Raw genomic sequence first — 19,456 nt, 5'->3', positions numbered from 1 at the left:
GTATTTAGTGCAATTTAAAATCCACATTTAGGGCTTCCCTGGTGGTGCAGTGGTTGAGGGTCTGCCTGCCGATGCATGGGACATGGGTTCGTGCCCCGGTCCAGGAGGATCCCACGCCATGGGCCATGGCCGCTGAGCCTGTGCTCCGCGATGGGAGAGGCCGCAGCGGTGAGAGGCCCGCGTACTGCAAAAAAAAAAAAAAAAAATCCACATTTAGTAGTGATTATTAAGTCATTTAAGGCAGAGAATCAAAAAAAAAAAAACATACCAAAAGCATTTTTAACACATATTACTATTGTCGATGAAAAATTAGTTGATTTAAGAAAGAAATGGAAATTTTTATTTGAGCCAAATCGAGGATTATAACCTGGGAACAGCACCTCAGAAAGCTCCGAGAACCGTTCTACCTGTTAGAAGTCAAGGCAGTTATATAGGTTTTTTAGACAGAGGGCTGTACATTGAATGACGTATCTTTGACAGTTTACACAATCTAGATCTAAGCATCTAAGCGTCATCATGGCCCCTTACAATATAAGGAATGTTATCTTTTAAGGAGTTGTCTTGGTGGTGCTAGGAGAATGTTGCTGTTTATGGTTGAGCAGGTATTTCTGCCAATGGGGAGGTTTGGTTGATGCATGATACAGATACACAGTGCACAGTTGAGGGGAGAGAGGAGGCCATAGGGCAGAGAAAGTTTTTGATGTTTAAATTTTTCTTGCCTTCCCATAAAATATGAATTTTCATTTCACACCATATTTGTTTGATTCTTGAGATGTAGATTCAAGGCGTTTTCTTCGTGTATGATAGGAATTTGTCTTCATCCTTGAATAAGCTATACATGTAATTTATTATCTACAATTTATTTTCACTTCTTTAAAAACCACTGAAAACTGAGTGTCTTGGCAAAGCTCTCTGAGAAGCAGAATCCTTCTCCCTAGTCTCTCAACGTTGACATACCCACATCTCATTGGATAGAGATGTGTATGTGTATTTGTACTTTTTGTTACTTACCTTGAGTTTTTTTAAGCATTTTAACTTAATCTTTAGAAGTAGCTCTTTTTTCCCCTTTGTGTAATATTTACTTAAGTTACATAATGCAATATGGTATTGTAATAACAAATACAGCTGCCACATACAGGGTTGGGAATAAATACAGATGACTCTTGGTAAGCGTACAGCTCAGAGGGTGAGAGCAGAATTACACAGTCACCCTGGAGAGCTGACCGCCAGCCAAGCAGCTTGCTGCAGGCATCAGAATATTTTATAGAAGTTAAGTGGAGATGAACTAGTAATTTGGTTATGTGGAGGTTAGTTAGGAGAGTGTCTATAGTATACCCTTTTAGAGCTTTTGATTTCTGTATTAATATGTTAGTTTGCTAGGGCTGCCATAGCAAAATATCACAGACTGGGTGGCTTAAACAACAAATTTGTCTCACAGTTTTGGAAGCTGAGTCCCAAATCACGGTGCTGGCCGGGTTGATCCTTCCTGGTGAGGCCTCTGTCCCTGGCCTGCAGACGGCCACCTTCTCTCCATGTCCTCACATGGCCTTTCCTCCCTGCCTGGAGAGAGGAGGTCCCTGGTGTCTCTTCCTCTTCTTATGAGGAATTATTTCTATCTGATTAGGGCCTCACCCACATGACCTCATTTAACTTTACCTCCTTAAAGGTTCTGTCTCCAAATTTAGTTGTAATGGGAGTGGGGTGGGTTTAAGGCTTCAACATAAGAATTTGGGGGTGTGGGTATGGGCACAATACAGTTTGTAACAGAACAGGTATAGATTACCTCTTTTAAAATTATGTGAAGTTAAAAATAACCACCAGCGTTTTTTCCCTGTAACTTGGTCATGATGCACGGCACAGCTCTCTATCCTTGACTCCTTTATTCTATTTTTTTTCTAACCAACTAAGTTAGAACCAATAAGGGGCAGAGAAAAATTTCATTCACGATGGGAGGTTATTTTGGAGAAATAATTCACTTATAAATGGTGTTTATTTTTTTTTTCTCAAAATTATAAACAAAGATTGTATCCTCTGACTTCAGGAACCAGAAAACAAAATGCTCTTGTTTTTATTTCCTTTCTCTACTGCAGGTTATGGATCGCCCTGGAAATTATGTAGAACCGACAATTGTGACAGGCCTTGACCACAACGCGTCCATTGTACACACAGAGACTTTTGCCCCAATTCTTTATGTCTTTAAATTCAAGGTAAAAAACTGGATTCCTTCTCTCTTTTCTCTAGTTCAACATTGAAACAAGTGAGAAGACTAGGAGAAAATAAAGGTATATTAAATTTCAGTCGGCCTTTAGGGAGGTTTTAGAAAGTCACTCCGATTAGTAAAGATTTGAAGGTTAAGGACAAACTATGATGAGACGAACACTTTCAACAATAGAGCAGAAGCTAGCTGCCAGGGGAATTAAGACAAGTAGAGGGCCAACATTGAAATTTATGGAGAACATTGCCCTCATCACCTGTATCAGCTGTGTTGATAGACTATGAAGTCAGCTTCTGCACCAAAGGGACGAGGTAGTTTGATAGTCTGAGTGCTAAGTATCAGTGGACAAAATGAGAAGATACAAGGGCAATTTGTAGACATACAATTACAACTTGTATCAGAGGACAGGCTGTGGAGGTTTTAACAGATAAAGGTAACTAGAGGGTCTCCTTCCCAGCCCGTGACAGGCCCTACCATGCCAGCAGATGTCTAGAGATTGAATCAAGGCTTGGCTGTGCCATGATTAACAGTTGAAGGATGATGAGATTTATACTTTGTTGCAATTATATGATTGCACTAATTAAAATCTTGCTTTAAGTTGTCTATTCTTGTTTCACATAATGTGACTACAGAGTGTAATTTCATGTTTTGTCTTGTGTCTATGTGTTTGACTGTGAGTTCCTGAACAAATCATTTAGCCTCTCTTGCCTAATCTGTACATTAGGGATAATACAGAGCCTGTGTCATTGGGTGAGGATTAAATGTATAAATGCATGCTCAGTGCCTAGGTCAGTGTGTTGCACATAGTAAGAGCTCAGTAAATAACAGCTCTTATACGTAGTGGCTTGAATGGAAGAATGTACTCATGTTTTTCTCAAAGTTCAGGTAAGGGGAAAATCCCACAAAGCACTGTACAAGATAAACAGAATTAGGAAGATGTTGACTCCTTAGTTTCCTTTTGTGCACTAAAATTATACTGGTAAATTTCACGAAATGAGTGAAATTTACCAGAAATGAGTTTACTATTAGTCAGTTTGGACCAGAACAGTGTGTATCATCTAACAGCTTCCAATGCCTGTCCTTTTAGAATGAAGACGAGGTCTTTGCATGGAATAATGAAGTAAAACAGGGACTTTCAAGTAGCATCTTTACCAAGGATTTGGGCAGAATCTTTCGCTGGCTTGGGTATAACTTTGTCTATTTTGAAAACTTACGTAAGTCTGATTTATGTGGTGAATGGACTATAAAAAAAGAAAATGAAACCATCATAGGTGAAATATTTTTTTAAATAAATTTATTTATTTATATTTTTAAATTCTGGCTGCGTTGGGTCTTCGTTGCTGCACGTGGGCTTTCTCTGGTTGCAGTGCGCGGGGGCTACCCTTCATAGCGGTTGTGGTGCATGGGCTTTTCATTGCGGTGGCTTCTCTTGTTGCGGAGCATGGGCTCTAGGCGCACGTGGGCTCAGTAGTTGTGGCTCGTGGACTCTAGAGCGTAGCCTCAGTAGTTGTGGTGCACGGGCTTAGTTGCTCCGTGGCATGTGGGATCTTCCTGGACCAAGGATCGAACCCATGTCCCCTGCATTGGCAGGCGGATTCTTAACCACTGCGCCACCAGGGAAGTCCCCTATTTTATTTATTTATTTATTGTTTAGCATTGAGAGTCTTAGAGGTTTTGTTTGGATTATTTATTCATTTCTGTATATTTGTTTTGTGTGTGTGTGTGTGTTTTTCCTTTTTATTTATTTATTTATTTTTAACGTTCACATATTTTGCTTTCACTTTGCCTCCCTTTTTACACACAGCCCCAAAGGATCAGACTGTGGCATTGTAAACGTCAACATTCCAACGAGTGGGGCTGAGATTGGAGGTGCATTTGGTACGTAGAGAATCCTTTCTCCTTTTTCATGTTGGCCAGTTTATTAGTCTGCCGGGGCTGCCATAACAAAATACCAGACTGGGTGGCTCAAACAATAGAAATGTGTTTTCTCACATTCTTGGAGGCTGGAAGTCCAAAATCAAGGTGTTGGCAGGTTTGGTTTTTCCTGAGGCCTCTCTTCTGGCTTGTAGATGGCCGTCTTCCTCCTGTGTCCTTGCATGGCCTGTTCTCTGTGCACGTACATCCCTGGTGTCTCTTTATCTTCTTATAAGGACATTAGTCTTATTGGCTTAAAACCCCACCTTTATGACTTCATTTAACCTTAATTGCCTCCTTAAGGGCCCTGTTGCCAAATACAGCTAGCCACGTTCTAAGGAATTGGAGGTTGGGGCTTCAACCTATGAAATTGGGGCAGGGGAACACAATTTAGTCCATAACAGGTGGCAAAGAAAAAGCACTAGTCTTTTAGAAAAGTTTGACCAAGACACTGAAATAATAGTCTTATCTGGTCTGATATGCTCGAGAGAGCTTATGCTCTATATTCAGCGTTATTGTCCAAGGTCCTACATTTTATTCTCAGATGCAGCATCATGTTAGAACAGGGGCCCTTCAGCTGAATTATGTGAACTCCTGAAATGGCATCTGTTTTCTTGGGAGACGCTTGAACACCCCAAAAAGATTAAGAACCTCTGCTTCAAAGCCAGAAAATTTCACATGAAAATTTCTGGGTTTTATTTGCAAAGTGGGCATAGTAAATATTATACATTATCTTTTATCTTAGATAAAATATTGAGTTGTTTCTTTTCATTAGGCCCAGCTCCTCTTTTCTCTTAATGAGCCTGGGGCTCTTGATGCTTAAACTTAGTACTAATAGTAAAAGTTTTTTTGTTTTTTTTTTTTAAAAGAGGCCTTCCCAACAATCATATATTAACTTATTAAAAATTATCCAAAATATAGTAAAAACAGATTGCATTATTTATATATATATATACACACACAGAGAAGTAAAACAAACATACATTAATACCTGTAAAATTTAAATAATTAGAAGCATTTTTTTTGAAGCATTCTTTTATGCATTTTAAAGCAGAGGGCAATTACTATCCAGCGTACAGACATTGATAAACGTTCCTGATTTCAGCTTAGCCGTTTATCTCTGTGCTCCACTATTAAGTGAGTGTCTGCTCCTTCTGTAGGCCCTCAATCCCTGTTTGCCGCCCATGCCTTCTCTCTCCAATTGATTCTTTTATTTCAGCCTTTACAGTTCATTTCTAAAGTTTTTAAAAAGTCTCATTAATGGAAAAAGCAGTTCTGCCCCATACTTTGCTTTTCCTCCTCCTTTCCCGGAGGCAGCTACTTTGAGATTCTTACTGAAGGAAAAAGGAAATTGACCTTTGAATTTACTTCAGTTTTTCTAAGTAATGTGCTTTAACTGCTCTTTCACAACTTTAGACATTATGTACTGACCCTTTGTTATCATAGATTAACTTTCTTGAACCCTCCCTCTCTTTTCCTGTGAGCCGTTATTGCACAGGGTGAGGTCTAGAGAAAATGAGATACTAAGTGGCTCCTAAGTCTTCTCCCAGTGTAGTCACAGAAGATGTGCTTAATTCTTCCCGCATCGGATTGTGACAACATATGTGAAACATTGTCTACCAGCAAAGCATAGAGACTCAGTACCCAAGGCTTTTATTGGGGGTCGGTCACACAGGCAACCTCTGCCTAAGCACCCAAATTCCAGACTCCCTGAAGGAAAGCAGGTATTTAACATAAACCACATTGTTTGCTCAATGAGACAGTGTAGGGGACTGTTTAGCCTACAAGTTTCCAGATGCCAGCAACATTGTAAGCAGACCTGCTATGTCTTTTCTGCACAGATTGTAAGTTTTTCTCAGCCTTTGGAAGCTATAACTTACTTGTCTTCTGGTTTCCATTACTGTGGTTGAAAAGCCCAATCCACTTTGATTTCTGGTCTTTTTTTCCCCCATTTCAAAAAATTTGGGGTCTGTTATTTATGTCTGATGTTCTGAAATTCTTCAGTAATATGCCTCAATGGAGATCTTGGTAAACATTTTTGTTGGACAGTCAATGGGCCAGTAATTGGCCTTAACATTGGGACTCACAGTTTTTAGTTCTGGGAAGTTTTTGATAGTTTTATTTTGTTTTGATAGTGTTTCTTTGACAATTTTTTCCCTTTGATTTTTCTGTATTTTAATTTCTAGAACTAGTATTTGAATGTTATCTGTTGAAGAATTATCTAATTGTGTTATTTTTTCCCCTCTTATTTTCCATCTCGTTAGTCTTTTGGGGAGATTTCCTCAAACTTTTTTTCAAAACACTTCTATTGTTTTTTTCTCCTCTGCTCTTACTAAAAACGATACTAATGTGCTTTGAAGGCACGCTTTTAAACAGTACCCTTTTCTTGTTTTATGGAATCATTATCCTTTTTGTAACCTTTAAAAATAATATGACATTTAAACATTTTTATTATAAAATCAGTTTATGTATAACGTAGAAAATAATATACAGATAAGCATAAATGGGAAAATAAAATTACATTTCCACTATTCAGAGGTTTCCACTCTTAACACCTTGGTCTAATGGTAAGTTTTTTTTTTTAAGGTGCTTCCTGACATTTCTGTTTTTTTGGTTAATTCCTTTTACTTTATTTTCCAACCTAGTTCCCTTTTTCCCATTTGGTTTGGTCTCTGTCTTTTATCTATTTGTTTGCAGAGGGGATACTCTGGCTACCTGTTGGTCAGGTGGCTCTGGTCTCCTGGTGTCTTCATTTCTGTGATCCTGAGTAGGAGCCCACACAGAGGCACTGCGCAAGATTCATGAGCTGCTTGTGTATTTCTCTAGGAGGAGAGAAGCACACTGGTGGTGGCAGGGAGTCTGGTAGTGATGCCTGGAAACAGTACATGAGAAGATCTACTTGGTAAGGAAAGGCTTTGGGAAAATGGTTTGGCTTTACAGCCTCTGGAATGTGCTTCTACAGTCTCCTACTGTCTGTTCTGTTCGTGCAGTTTCTCTTGATTTTATGTTTCTAACATTCCACAGCTCTCCCCTCCCAGAGCATCTATTTGGTGCTATTATTTTCCTACCCGTCTTTCCAGCTTCAGCTAGTGCCCAGCGCCTGACTGTGAAACCGTCTCGGTAGTGGTTCCTGTCTAGAGACAGCACAGGAGCAGGACAATTGGGGTCAACCAGCAGGAGAAAGTGGAAGAGGCTGTCCTTTCAGTTTTTTTCCTTGGGTACAGTTACCACCCCTGCAGGCTGCCAGGGCAGTAGGACATGGAGGTGGGCAGGTGGGCTGCGGGCCTGGCTAGCGAGCTGGGGGATACAGCTCTGGGAATAGTGAGCACAAGCTTTGAAAGTGGATTAGCACGTTCACCCAGCCCAAGGGTAGCTGGCAAGGGAACCTGTTGCTGGGACGTTGTGGCTAGGAGCTGCTTTTTATTTGTTTTCTGTTTTCCCTCCCTCTTGGGTAGAAATCACTTTATCCAAGAGCAGTAAAATGGTGTGTGGGGTCAGGCCCATGTCGTGTTAGGTTGTAGAAAGAGCACAGGGTGAGGAACCCAGGACACCGTCTGTCTCATTTACTGCTTCTCACTGGCTCTGGAACCTCTCGGGGAGGGGGGTTTCCTACACCTTCGCTCATTGTCTCCTCAGCAACTTCATGTCTGTTAGGAATTTTTTTCCCCTCCAGCTTTATTGAGGTATAATTGACAAATTAAATCGTAATATATTTAAAGTGTGCAGCATGATGATTTGACATACACATACATTGTGAAAAGATTCCCACAATCAAGTTAGCACATCCTTTACCTCACAACAGTGTGTGTGTGTGTGTGTGTGTGTGTGAGTCAGAGTGAGAGAGAGAGAGCGAGAGAGAGCGAGCGAGAGAGAGCGAGAGAGCGTGAGCGAGCTTAAGATCTACTCTTAGCAAATTTCAAGTATGTATCAGGAGTTTCTGAGTTGCTTTGGCTGTGGCTCGTTTACTCTCAGACACATGCATGCTCTTTGTCTGATTCCCATTTGTTGAAGTCAGTTATGTTCCTTTTACTTTTCTTGTGTACTTGAGATCTAGGGGACCAAGCATGTAGCTGCAGCCTTTTTGGTATCCATCAGACGGAGACACTTCCTCTCAGGAGAAAAGCCAGATGACTGACTAAGAGGGAATCTTTTATTTTCCAAATTATTATAGTTTTATTTTATTTCTATCAGAATGGAAATATCTGTATTTTTCCTCCTAATTCAGTACAAGTTATTGAGAGACATAAAGAAGATGAAGTTATAATCCCCATATTCTTGTGCCCTGAAAACCGTTACTAACACATATGCTGTGTGTCTTTCCAGAATTTTGTATTTCTCGTATTTTTCCTTTTATAAAACTGGATCTATACTAATGTTTTTTTGTATCCTAATTTTTTTCTTCATTAACTTATAACTTGAATATTTGACCTTGTTAATACATGCAGATCAGACACATTTTTTTAATGGCATAAAATTTCCTCTATTACGTGTATACTATCCGTTTAATTTTGTTCATTTTTCCCCCCCCCCTTAGTACCATCAACTACAGTAAGGACCTGCCTTTGGCCCAAGGAATCAAGTTTCAGTAAAGTTGCTTTCAATTGACATTTCAAGTGTTTCAGGCATTGTTGCATCTCTTTCTTCTGAAGAAGACGAAGAAAATTACTATTTGCCTTGAATCAATGGATCATTTTGAATTTGACAGTGGTTAATCCCTTATGCTTCTGAAGCCTAAATCAAGAGACTTTTTTAAAAAATAAAAATTTTCATGACATAGCCTTAAGTAATAAAAGATAGATTCGATGGATTTTTATGTTACTAGTAGTTACTGATTTTTTTAAACTTTAGCATTATTTTTATAATTTAGAAAAATATAATGCATGCCATGGTAGGAATTTGAAAAGTACAGAACATAATAGGGGAAAAAATAGAAGCCTTGTCAGGAGGTGCAGGAACGTCTCCTGAGCAAGTAAAGAAATCGGTAGCAAGTATTGATTCATGTCACCCTCCTCAGCAGGTGTTGGAAAGGGTGTGATTGAAGGGAGTGTCCCTTGTTTATGGAGGAGCGTAGCACAGTATCCCTGTGGAACGACTTGCTGTTTAAGATGTCTGAGGGCATTCATCATTATCACAGCTTCTCTCGCTCAGGATGGCTTGTGTCACCACAGAAGAAATTTGGGGGCTGGATGGAGATTTTGCTCCTGCCCTACCTAGAACCTGCACCTGCGGACGACTGTGTGCAATTCTATGCAGAGCACATCTGGATTTCTTATGCAACCTCAGACCGTCTTCTTTAGCTGTTAGGCTTCCTTAGTTGCCCTTAGGTTTGTTATCAGAATAACCAAGTGTGTAGCAGCATGTGTTCGCAGTGGACTCGGCATAGTTCACTTTTTCTTTCCTGGGAGTCCACTTCCTTCTCTTCAGAAGCTGCCCGGGAGCTACTGGAGTGATTCAGGCCAGGGCCCTGTCGAGCTCACGCTGGCTCCTGCAGTTCTGTCTTCCTGGCAGCCTTCACTCCCCTGATGGGTAGCAGCCACCACCCCGTCGACTCCTGCCAGACTGGACTGGGACAGAAGACTTGCAAGAAGATGACATCTGTAGATGACCTGATGTGTCAAGATATATGGAGAGATGTAGACACCTGGCAAAGAATTTGGGGTTGAGTTATGGCAGAGAAGCAAGCAAATGAAAAAAACCAAGCAATTATAAATTTATCAGGGAAGGAAAGGTATAACATGTTCCATGGCCCAGCTGTGACTAGTGTTCACCCAGGTATGCTGTTGTCAACCTTGAATATTAAGCCAATCATGGACGATAGGCCTTCTGAGAGCATGTTGGCAGGAAAAGTTCAGGGTTTGAGGTAGGTCAGAGAGGCAGGCAGTTTATGTTCTGTAGTGGAAAATCAATAATGCCTAAAATTACAAAAGCAAGAAATAGAAACATAGGCTTATAAAAGATAGGGAGCTAAATTCTGAAAATATCATTGCTTCAGGAGAGGGCAAATGGGGGGTGGGGCATGGAGACAGGAGGGATTATCTTCCATAACAAGTCTTATAGAGCTATTTGACTCTTTAAATCAAGAGAATGTATAACTTTGATTAAAAATTCAAACCAACAAAAAAATGATGTCGGAGAATCAGGTGCTTGGAATCCTAGGCTTCCTAACCCCCTTTCCACCACCCCTCTCCCCAGCACACACAAACTGCACACTTGTGAGCTTCGCCTTATTCAACTAGGGACTCTTTAAATATCTCATGAAAGGATTGTGCTGAAAGCCAAGTTTCCTTCCGTGTGTTGAAGTACAAAATAGATTAAAAGTATATGTGTATCAATACAAGGTTAATACAAGCAGTTGCCTCAGAAAATTACGCAGTTTGGGCATTTGTTTAAAAAAACCTTGCTGTGGTTTTTCTTTGTAAGTCACAATGTTAGGTATTGTAGCCCTGTCTTTAGTGTCTGTAATAATGTCTGAAGAAAATAGTAAAGCACTATTTAAAACGTTTTTAGAAACCATGTAGTAATTGGCTATTTTCATTTTGTGAAATTGAGATTAATTTCGATTGAAATATTTTTTTATATCCTGTTTTTTCCAAGCATATTATTTTTTAACAAGTATTTCGAAACACGAGCTGTGTTGGTGTTTTTTCAATTTTTACATTTATAATTTCTCTCCAATCAGGTATGTATTCTCTCCAATGAGGAGGCTCTCCATCCTCCTGTGTATTTGCTAAAGCCATGCCATGGTGGCCAATATGGAATAATCTCTAGTACACTGGTGAGAGGGGGACCGGCAACTCTAATCTTAGGTATGGAAGTCAAGTTAAACTGATTCTGAAAGCTTTCATTGAAACTAATTCACAAGTTTTCTACAAATGTTTCTAGCAACAAGGACATTTTTTGTCATGATGTTTATTAAAAAATTTTGGCCTTACATGTCCCTCTGTTTCTTACTGACTTAATGAAAGTTACTTATTAGTATTTTTAACCACAGAAGTTAAAATTTACATGTGTGTGTGTTATTGCTGGCCATGTGATTTAAGGTGCTGGGAGTCCTGTACTGCTGGTTACTGGTTACACTGAGCCCCTTGTGACTGTCTGCCCCGCCCTGCCTGCATCCGGTGTTACAGCCATACTGCCAGAGTTCCCAGCTCCCACAGTGGACCTGAGTGGCTGTGATTAGCGTTCCCACTGTATGGGATGGTAATAACGCCCATCCCAAACAACTGTAAAGATTAAAGGAAAAAATTACACAAGTAATATAGTGCCTGGCAGTGGTAAGAGCTCAATAAGTGTTGTTATTGGGGTATTTTGCACTTTTAAATATTGTCTATTTTCCTAAGTGAAATTCAGAAGCATTTTTCAGGTTTCTGAAAAGCGAAGTTCTTTGAGATTTTTATCGGGATCATAGATTTATAAATAGGAAAGAGTCAATTTACAATACTCATGTTTTTTAAAATCTAGATATATGGTATGTACGTTGAATTCAAATACTTAAGATGCTTAGCAAAATTATTTTAAGTTTATTCCTATATGGTTTATAATTTTAGTCATTGTCAATTGGATTTCTCTCATGTGTAAATTATCGCAGAGGCCATTTATTTTCCAAGGTAGATTAGCTATGAAAATAGGAACACAGATCCAATAATTCCTCAGTGTTTGCTGTTTGCTGGTTGAAGGCTTTTTCACTGGCAATTCCAGGGTTCTAGAAATCTGGCCAGGAATCAGATACTATCAAATTGTCTTCATGGTGTTGACCTGTAGGTGGTGCTGTTGGTCAGAGCAAGCGCCTCAGTTGGGCAGGGCCGAGAGTTGTGTGGACTCTGCTCTCCAGGAAGTCATCGTGGAAAAGGTTTTGCGTTCAGCAGGCAGATGTGCTAAACTCAGTGCCCCATTCTTTTTTTTTTTTTAAACTGAGTCTCCTTTTTTTAAAAAAAAAAAATTTATTTATTTTTGGCTGTGTTGGGTCTTCGTTGCTGTGTGCGGGCTTTCTCTAGTTGTGGCGAGCTGGGACTACTCTTCCTTGTGGTGCGCAGGTTTCTCATTGCGGTAGCTTCTCTTGTTGCGGACCTCGGGCTCTAGGTGTGCGGGCTTCAGTAGTTGTGCCGTGCAGGCTCAGTAGTTGTGGCTCGATGGCTCTAGAGCTCAGGCTCAGTAGTCGTTCACAGACCTAGCTGCTCTGCGGCATGTGGGATCTTCCCAGACCAGGGCTCGAATCCGTGTCCCCTGCATTGGCAGGCGGATTCTTAACCACTGCACCATCAGGGAAGCCCTAGTGTCCCACTCTTCTGAGCTGCTTTCCATTCCAGCACCACTGGTTACCTGCCTTCCCTTCTCCCGTCTGATTACGCGGATCATTTCTGCTGCAGTTGATTACTATGCTCAAGTAAACCATGAGCCCCGAAATATCAGAGAAAAAACGATGGCTGTAATCAGAGTAGTGTCTTTTAAATTTAAAATATTAAATAAGCTTTCTTTTCTATCCACTCCGCCCCTCCCCACAGTAAGCATGTATGTGAGGTTACTCCGTTTTTTAACAACTCCAGGGGACATTGTGTTTTACTTAACCATGGTCCAGGCACTTTTCAACACACTTAAATATAAACCCATTTAATTCTCATAACAATTCTACAAAGTAGGTATTATGATCCTCATCTTACTAATGAGACGGGTACAGAGAGGGTAAGCAACGTTCCCCAGGTCTTACCGCTGATAAACGATGGGCGCTGAAATTGGCACCCAAGGAGTCTGGCTCCAGGTTCGCGCTCTGGTGATAGGAACTGCAGTCCCTGAAACTGTGGAGCTCTTACAGTGCCCTCCTTCCCTGCCTGCCTGTTTCTCAATCGCTGATATTTCCTTTTTCCTTTTGTATTGTTCTTTATTTTTGACATAATCACGAACTTAAAAATGGAACTTTTCCCCCCTAAACTGAGAATATGTTGTTGACCTGATTCTGCAACAACTCCAAATACTTTAGTGTATATTCCCCACAAACTACATTTTCCTACATAACCATGTGCAAGCATCAAAAGCAGGAAATTGATGTTACTAACATTCTAATTCTTAGATCCATTCACCTGCCGTTTGAGCCAGTAGAGTCCTTTATAGCAAAAGGAGCCATGCTGTCATATCTCCTTAGTTTCCTTTAGTCTCTCCTTAACTTTTATGGCCTTGATACTTTGGAAGTTACAGACCACTGACTTGGTAGGATGACCCTCAACTTGGTGTTTCCTCATGATTAGGTTCAGGTTGCGCACCTTTAGCAGTACGATTGCAGAAATGGTGCCGTATTCCCCTGAGTCCCATCAGGTGGTGCATGATTCCGTTTTGTCTATTATTCATGTTACCATTGATATCTTGACTAGAGTGGTGTCCACCAGCTTTTTTCATTGTAAAGTGTTTCTCCTTTGTAAGTTAGTATGTCTTGTAAGGAGGCACTTTGAAACTATATGTTCAGTTCTCCCTCAAACTTTCCATTTATCCACTTATTTGTCTCTGTTTTCCTATTTTATCCAGTAAGTGATAATCCATTTATTTCATTCCCTATTTGGATGCTCAGAATGTACTTCGATGTCCCTGATTTGGCCAGCAGGACTCCCTTCAAGCTGGCTTCTGTGTTCTTTGGATGTGTCCCCATTCTTTGGGCGCTTCTTTGCTATTTGAAACAAGATGTCTCAGGTGGTTCTTGTACTTTTCCTTCTCCAGCCCTGGAATCAGCCATTTCTCCCAGGAGCCCTGATTCCATTTAGTCAAGAACCGTATTTAGGAGCCAAGATCTGGTGTACGTATGCCTATTGACGTGAAGATGTCACTGCTCCCAGGTCCTCACAGAGGACAGAGCTGGGAAATACATGTACAGTTGACTTTTTTTTTTAAATAAATTTATTTTTTATTTTATTTATTTTTGGCTGTGTTGGGACTTTGTTGCTGCCTGTGGGCTTTCTCTAGTTGCGGCGACTGGGGGCTACTCTTTGTTGTGTGCGGGCTTCTCGTTGCGGTGGCTTCTCTTGTTGTGGAGCACGGGCTCTAGGCACTCGGGCTTCAGTAGTTGTGGCGCATGGGCTCAGTAGTTGTGGCTTGCGGGCTCTAGAACGCAGGCTCAGTAGTTGTGGCACATGGGCTTAGTTGCTCCACGGCATGTGGGATCTTCCTGGACCAGGGCTCTAACCCGTGTTCCCTGCATTGGCAGGCAGATTCTTAACCCCTTTGCTACCAGGGAAGCCCCCCTACAGTTGACTCTTGAACAACAGAGGTTTGAACTGCACTGGGCCACTTACACTGGGATTGTTTTCAATGTCATTACGACAGTACTGCAAAATCCATGGTTGGTTGAACTTGCAGAATTGGAACCTCGTTTACAGAGGGCCAACTATAAGTTTATGCGTGGATTTTCCACTCTGCAGAAGGTCAGCACCCCTAATGCCCGTGTTGTTCAAGGGTCAACTATACACACAAGTATGTCTATATTTACTTCTGAATCTGTCTGCTTATACTGAGAGCCAGGAGTTCACATCAAAACTTCCACATCCAGCCCAACATTACAGGGTTCATTTTGGTTTTTTCCCTTTCAATATTTGCAGCTCTTATCTCTGATAGTAAGAAACTGCCTCTCATTACCCTTGATATACTTTCTCATTGGAATAACCTGTTTCCCACCCTTCTGAGGACACCTCCCTCACCTCCTGGTTCTGAGGGTGCTGGTCTCATCTCCCGCCTGGATGTCCTCCTCACCCACCTAATGGCTTTAGGCCTGAACTGTTCTGGAAGAAATGAGATAGAGAAAAAGGAACTGGCCTTTCCTTAAATGTAGATTTTTTTGTCAGAATTAAAATGTTACTTGACTCTCCCCCACCTCGCTTGTTTTTCCGGGAGCTGAGCTGCCCAGGGGTTCAGCCGGATAAATGGGTGGCACGGGTCTGGGAGGTGGAACACCTGAGTTCGAGGCACAGCTCTGCTTCTAAGGGACTGGATGCTCTTAGAGGAGTAATCTGACCTCTCCGTGCCCTAGCTCTCTTGTCTGCAAAATGAATAGTCTGGACCAAATCTGAAGTAAAAAAAATTGGTGTCCATGGGCCACAATCGGTTAAGTGGTTGAGTCATCCTTGGGAGTTAGCTTTCAGAAAAAATCAAATTGAAATTTCTTCAGATGGCGGCTGTGCACGCCAGTTAGCTACAGGTGGGCCACAGCTTGGATGATCTTTTCCAGTTTCACACATCTCCTTCCAGCCCCAGGATTCTATGGCTTTATTCTTTAGGCTCTGATGAATCAGGCTTGCCCAACTCTAACCCTTCTTGGCTAATGACAGTGTTTCTACCACGAAGAGCGAAACAGCCTATAGACTTCCAATAAGGGCCCTGCTATTATTTAGGATATGATTTTATCTCCTCTAACAGACTACAGAGAATGAAGGCTCAACAAGGTAGTTTGTCTCTCCTATTTAACAGTCCAGGTGTAAGTAGTCCAGGGTGGACTGGTGACCCCATGGTGTCTGGGCCTTAAGCTTCTTCTGGTTGCTGTTCTGCTTGGTGAAGATGGCTCACTGCTACCACCTACATAATTAGGGGAGGGCCCTCTTCCACTTACAGGTGTGACCCAGAAGTTGCATACCTCATTTCCACTCACATCACATTGGCAGAACTTAGTCACATAGCACATACTATATAGCCAAATGGGAGGTTGAGAAGCAAACCTTTGTTTTGGGGAGCCGTGTACTCAGACAAAACTGGGGTGTTCTATTATGTTGAGAGAGGGAGAGAGGACAGAATGGATACTGGGGGAAAATTAGCAGCTTCCACCACAGTATTTGTTAAAAATATTCTCCTCCTCCCACTGTCTGGAATATCCTCTGTCACATGTCCTTTTACTTCCTTATGCTATCTGATGATCAGCCAGTTAAAAATTCATTTAGATTCTGCTATCATTTCCCAGGGCTATCCGTTATTCATCCCTTTGGTAAAAAAAATAGAAGTAATCAGCTTCCAGAAGCAACCAGTCAGGGAAATTTCAAAATTAGGACAGAGTGGGAGGTGGAAGAGATACGTTTGGACAAATGAGACAGTTGGAGGAAGGGTTGGCAAAGATTGGCAATCCTGTAGGGAGCCAAGAAGCCAAATGGAAAGAGTGGGACCTAGAAAAGTCAGTGCTGGTAAAAGAGAAGTGGGAAGTGGGAGAGGGGCTGGGTGGGAACCAGATGTGAGCTTCCTCTGCATTACCTCTTTGCTCCATTTTTCTACTCTGACTCAGTGGATTCTTAATCTACCACATTGGGGCTGTCAGAAGAGCTGGATTCGATTCCCAACTCTGGACCGTGTAACACTGGGAAAACCACATCTCTTCTAAGGCCCCCATCTTCCTCTGTAAAATGGGCATACTCTTCCTACCATACTTCTTTTCCCAGAACTATTGTAAAATACAAATGCAATATCGGATACAAGAACTTTCTGGGTAAAGTGTAATAGACACCTGGTATTATTGGTTGAAATGATGGAGCTCCCTGTGTTCTGTGTGGAGCTGTTCTAGGCCTGGGCCAGCCCAAGGGCTCTGATTTAATTAAGGGAGGCTTAGTGGTCTGGACCGATGGGGGCCTGATGGGGGCAGCCCTGATTCAGAGGTCATTCCTTTGGCAAATAGGGTCTGGGGGAGATGACATAGTCTGGGGGGTTAGCCCCTATTTGGCAGGTCCAGGACCTGGGCTATTAGAGTAGACACCTATCTGGAAAGGAGGAGGGGGAGATGGGCATGTCCCAGGTGTATGGTCAGAGAGAAGCATGTTAGGCTGGGCTCCTGTAGCTGTGGTGTGATCTCCAGTGCTTTCTCTGATGAGCTCAGAGTCTCTTTAAGGAAGTCTTAGCCCAGGACTTTTGAGAGAAACCCAAGAACCATGACTGGAACTGGTTTGATCTTGGATTGCAGTGAGCCAAATGCCATACCACTGAATTTCTCTCCTTTTGACCTGATTTGAGCTGGTGAACTCATATTCAAATTGTTCCGCTTTCAGCTGCGAAAATCTTCTGAGTGGAAAGAGGAGACATTTTCTCCAGTTTAGGGATCATTTAAGTATGCAATTAACATGAGGGCATTCAGCTGTGAGCCAGGAAATGCGCTTCACTCCTGATCTCAAACAGAGGCTGTGAGGCTCATGTTCTGTGAGAGGCTTTGCCCGTGTCCTTTTTTGGGGAGGAGATGACACATTGCCTTATCTTTGCTGGGGATAACATGAGGGGCCAGTGTCTTAGGGATACATCTTGTCTTATTTCAAATTGCAACTTGGAGAATCAGATGTTAGTTTTATACTACTTCCCTCAGAATTAACAGCTTTCATTAAAAAAATATAACAAACTGTGTTAAGAATAACCAAGACAATTCATTGAAGGTTTTTCTTTCTTGCCTTGAAGTAATGATCTGCCCCAACTTAAAAAAAAATCATGCATAATCATTGCAATATTTCGTGGTGTTTTAAATCCAGACTCTGTCTACCCAAAACAGAGTGATCAAATGATTTTAACCTCTTGAAATGGAAAAGAACCTCTAAGGAAAAAGTACCAGGCTTTCTACAGCTTCTGGGCCGTAGACCCTGTGGGAACGACCCAGTGAATTTTTATTCCCGCAGTTTGCGCTGAGCAAGGAGTCAAAGAGAAGACGTCTTCTCACCTCTGCCTACCTCTGCCGTCGGCCTTAGTTGCCAAGTAAGTGGCAACTCATTCCAGTATCTCCTGTGAATACCGGTAAGCTGAGCCCGCATTCCCCATTTGTATTGTTTGACCTCTACACATTTACCAAGGACTTGCTCGTGACCACACTGCCTACCTTCCTCCTTGAGGGATTTCGTTTTATTCTTTCTCACAAAAGCTCAGAGCCACGCTGGCTGCGGCTGCTATGGCCTTCCCGGCAGCACTCTCCGCCTGGCCTCCCAGGGCTTCCCCACCACAGAGGGTCCCCACCCCCATCAAGATGTCACAGCCTATGTGCTGCTCAGGCTGAGTGACTGGAGTCACGACAGCCCCTCAGTCCTGGGTCTTTATAAAGAACCTAGTCAGTGTGTTGTCCTCTTTCTCCCCCAGCAGCATTCATCTCTGTAAAGTACATCCTCTGAAGAAGGGAAAAGCCCAATTGTTCCCTCTAAGCTGCCTAAATGACTTGAAGGGCTTGGATTTTTAGTAGCTTCCAGAAACAAAAAGGGCTTTTTAACTGGACAGACCATTTCCTCCAGCGAAATCTCACTGGCTGGGCTTTGTTTACTATTAAGCAACATAGGGCTGCTGCTCTGTGGCTCATAGTCAAAGAATCACTACAGGAAATTCGCTTCCGGGTTATTATTGGACTTATAAGGTCTACTTCTGGTTTGTTATTTCTTTTCCTTCTGTGTTCCTTAACAACCATAAGGAAGGTTACAGAAAACTTTATATGATCATCCTCATCCCAATGTGAAATTGACTGCTCCCTCTTTTTGCACCCCCATGGTTATGATGTACCTGTAATTTTTATTTATTTGTTTGTTTATTCTTTTGGCTGCATTGGGTCTTCGTTGCTGCACGTGGTCTTTCTCTGGTTGTGGCGAGTGGGGGCTACTCTTCATTGTGGAGCATGGTCTCTAGGCATACGGGCTTCAGTAGCTGTGGCACGTGGGCTCAGTGGTTGTGGCTCGAGGGCTTAGTTGCTCCGCGGCATGTGGGATCTTCCCGGACCAGGGCTCGAACTCGTGTCCCCTGCAGTGGCGGGCGGATTCTCAACCACTGTGCCACCAGGGAAGTAGGGAAGTCCCTACATTCCATTTTAACCAAGGGCAATACATTGTGGAGAAGTGACAAGATGAAGGAAAAGGGTTTGGGCTTCTAGGCGTAAATTGTGGGATGCTAAGTATACGAGGGAAACATGGAAGACAAGGGTTATCTAGTAAGGTTTAGTTTATGCAGACTCATCTGGGTGCTGTCTCTACCTCTGGTGATAAAGGTTGTTCTTTCCTTCTGGGTATGAGAGAGGAGGACACCTTCACAAGTCAAGTTAAGCTTTTAGGCAGATGGGGGATGGACAGAGAGCTTTTCCTGTGTCTGCTTTTTCTCAACTGCCTTCAGCTCAAAAGAATCCTTCTGCCAAAGTGGCATATTTTGGGGTGGCATATTGTGATCCCTTTCATGTTTTTGGTAGAATTTGCATGTAGTAGAGATGGCTCATTTCCTAATCCAACATCCATCCTCTCCCTCTTGTGGTGGCACGATTGCCTAGAATAAAGACAGACAGCATCTTCTAGTCTCTTGCAAAAAGGTGTGGCCGTGTGTGAAAATAGCTTGGGTTCCTGAGGACTTTTAGGTGCAGCTCTGGACTGCCAACCC

The 19,456-nt window shown here is 42.1% G+C and overlaps 1 protein-coding gene across 4 annotated transcripts in view; it reads left to right on the top strand.

Annotated features, from left to right (window-relative positions):
* Nucleotides 1-8,936, top strand: part of ALDH7A1 (aldehyde dehydrogenase 7 family member A1) — a 36,629-nt gene extending 27,693 nt beyond the window's left edge. Inside the window, exons 14-18 of one of the 4 annotated variants that reach the window (XR_012330842.1) lie at nucleotides 2,091-2,207; nucleotides 3,303-3,429; nucleotides 4,020-4,093; nucleotides 6,956-7,031; nucleotides 8,664-8,734. Coding sequence is in view for 2 of the 4 variants with exons in the window: in XM_019924323.3 (XP_019779882.1) it covers nucleotides 2,091-2,207; nucleotides 3,303-3,400; nucleotides 4,020-4,093; nucleotides 6,956-7,031; nucleotides 8,664-8,718 (420 nt within the window). In the remaining 2 variants the exon portion in view is untranslated. Of the gene's footprint in view, nucleotides 1-2,090; nucleotides 2,283-3,302; nucleotides 3,430-4,019; nucleotides 4,094-6,955; nucleotides 7,032-8,663 lie in introns of those variants that run through there. The other 3 variants (XM_019924323.3, XR_002174159.3, XM_073802461.1) reach the window with 3 other exon arrangements.
* The last annotated feature ends 10,520 nt before the right edge of the window (nucleotides 8,937-19,456 follow it).

Source organism: Tursiops truncatus, chromosome 3 (assembly GCF_011762595.2).
Source record: "Tursiops truncatus isolate mTurTru1 chromosome 3, mTurTru1.mat.Y, whole genome shotgun sequence".
Classification (NCBI taxonomy): Eukaryota; Metazoa; Chordata; class Mammalia; order Artiodactyla; family Delphinidae; genus Tursiops; species Tursiops truncatus.
This window is presented reverse-complemented; position numbering and strand designations above follow the sequence as displayed.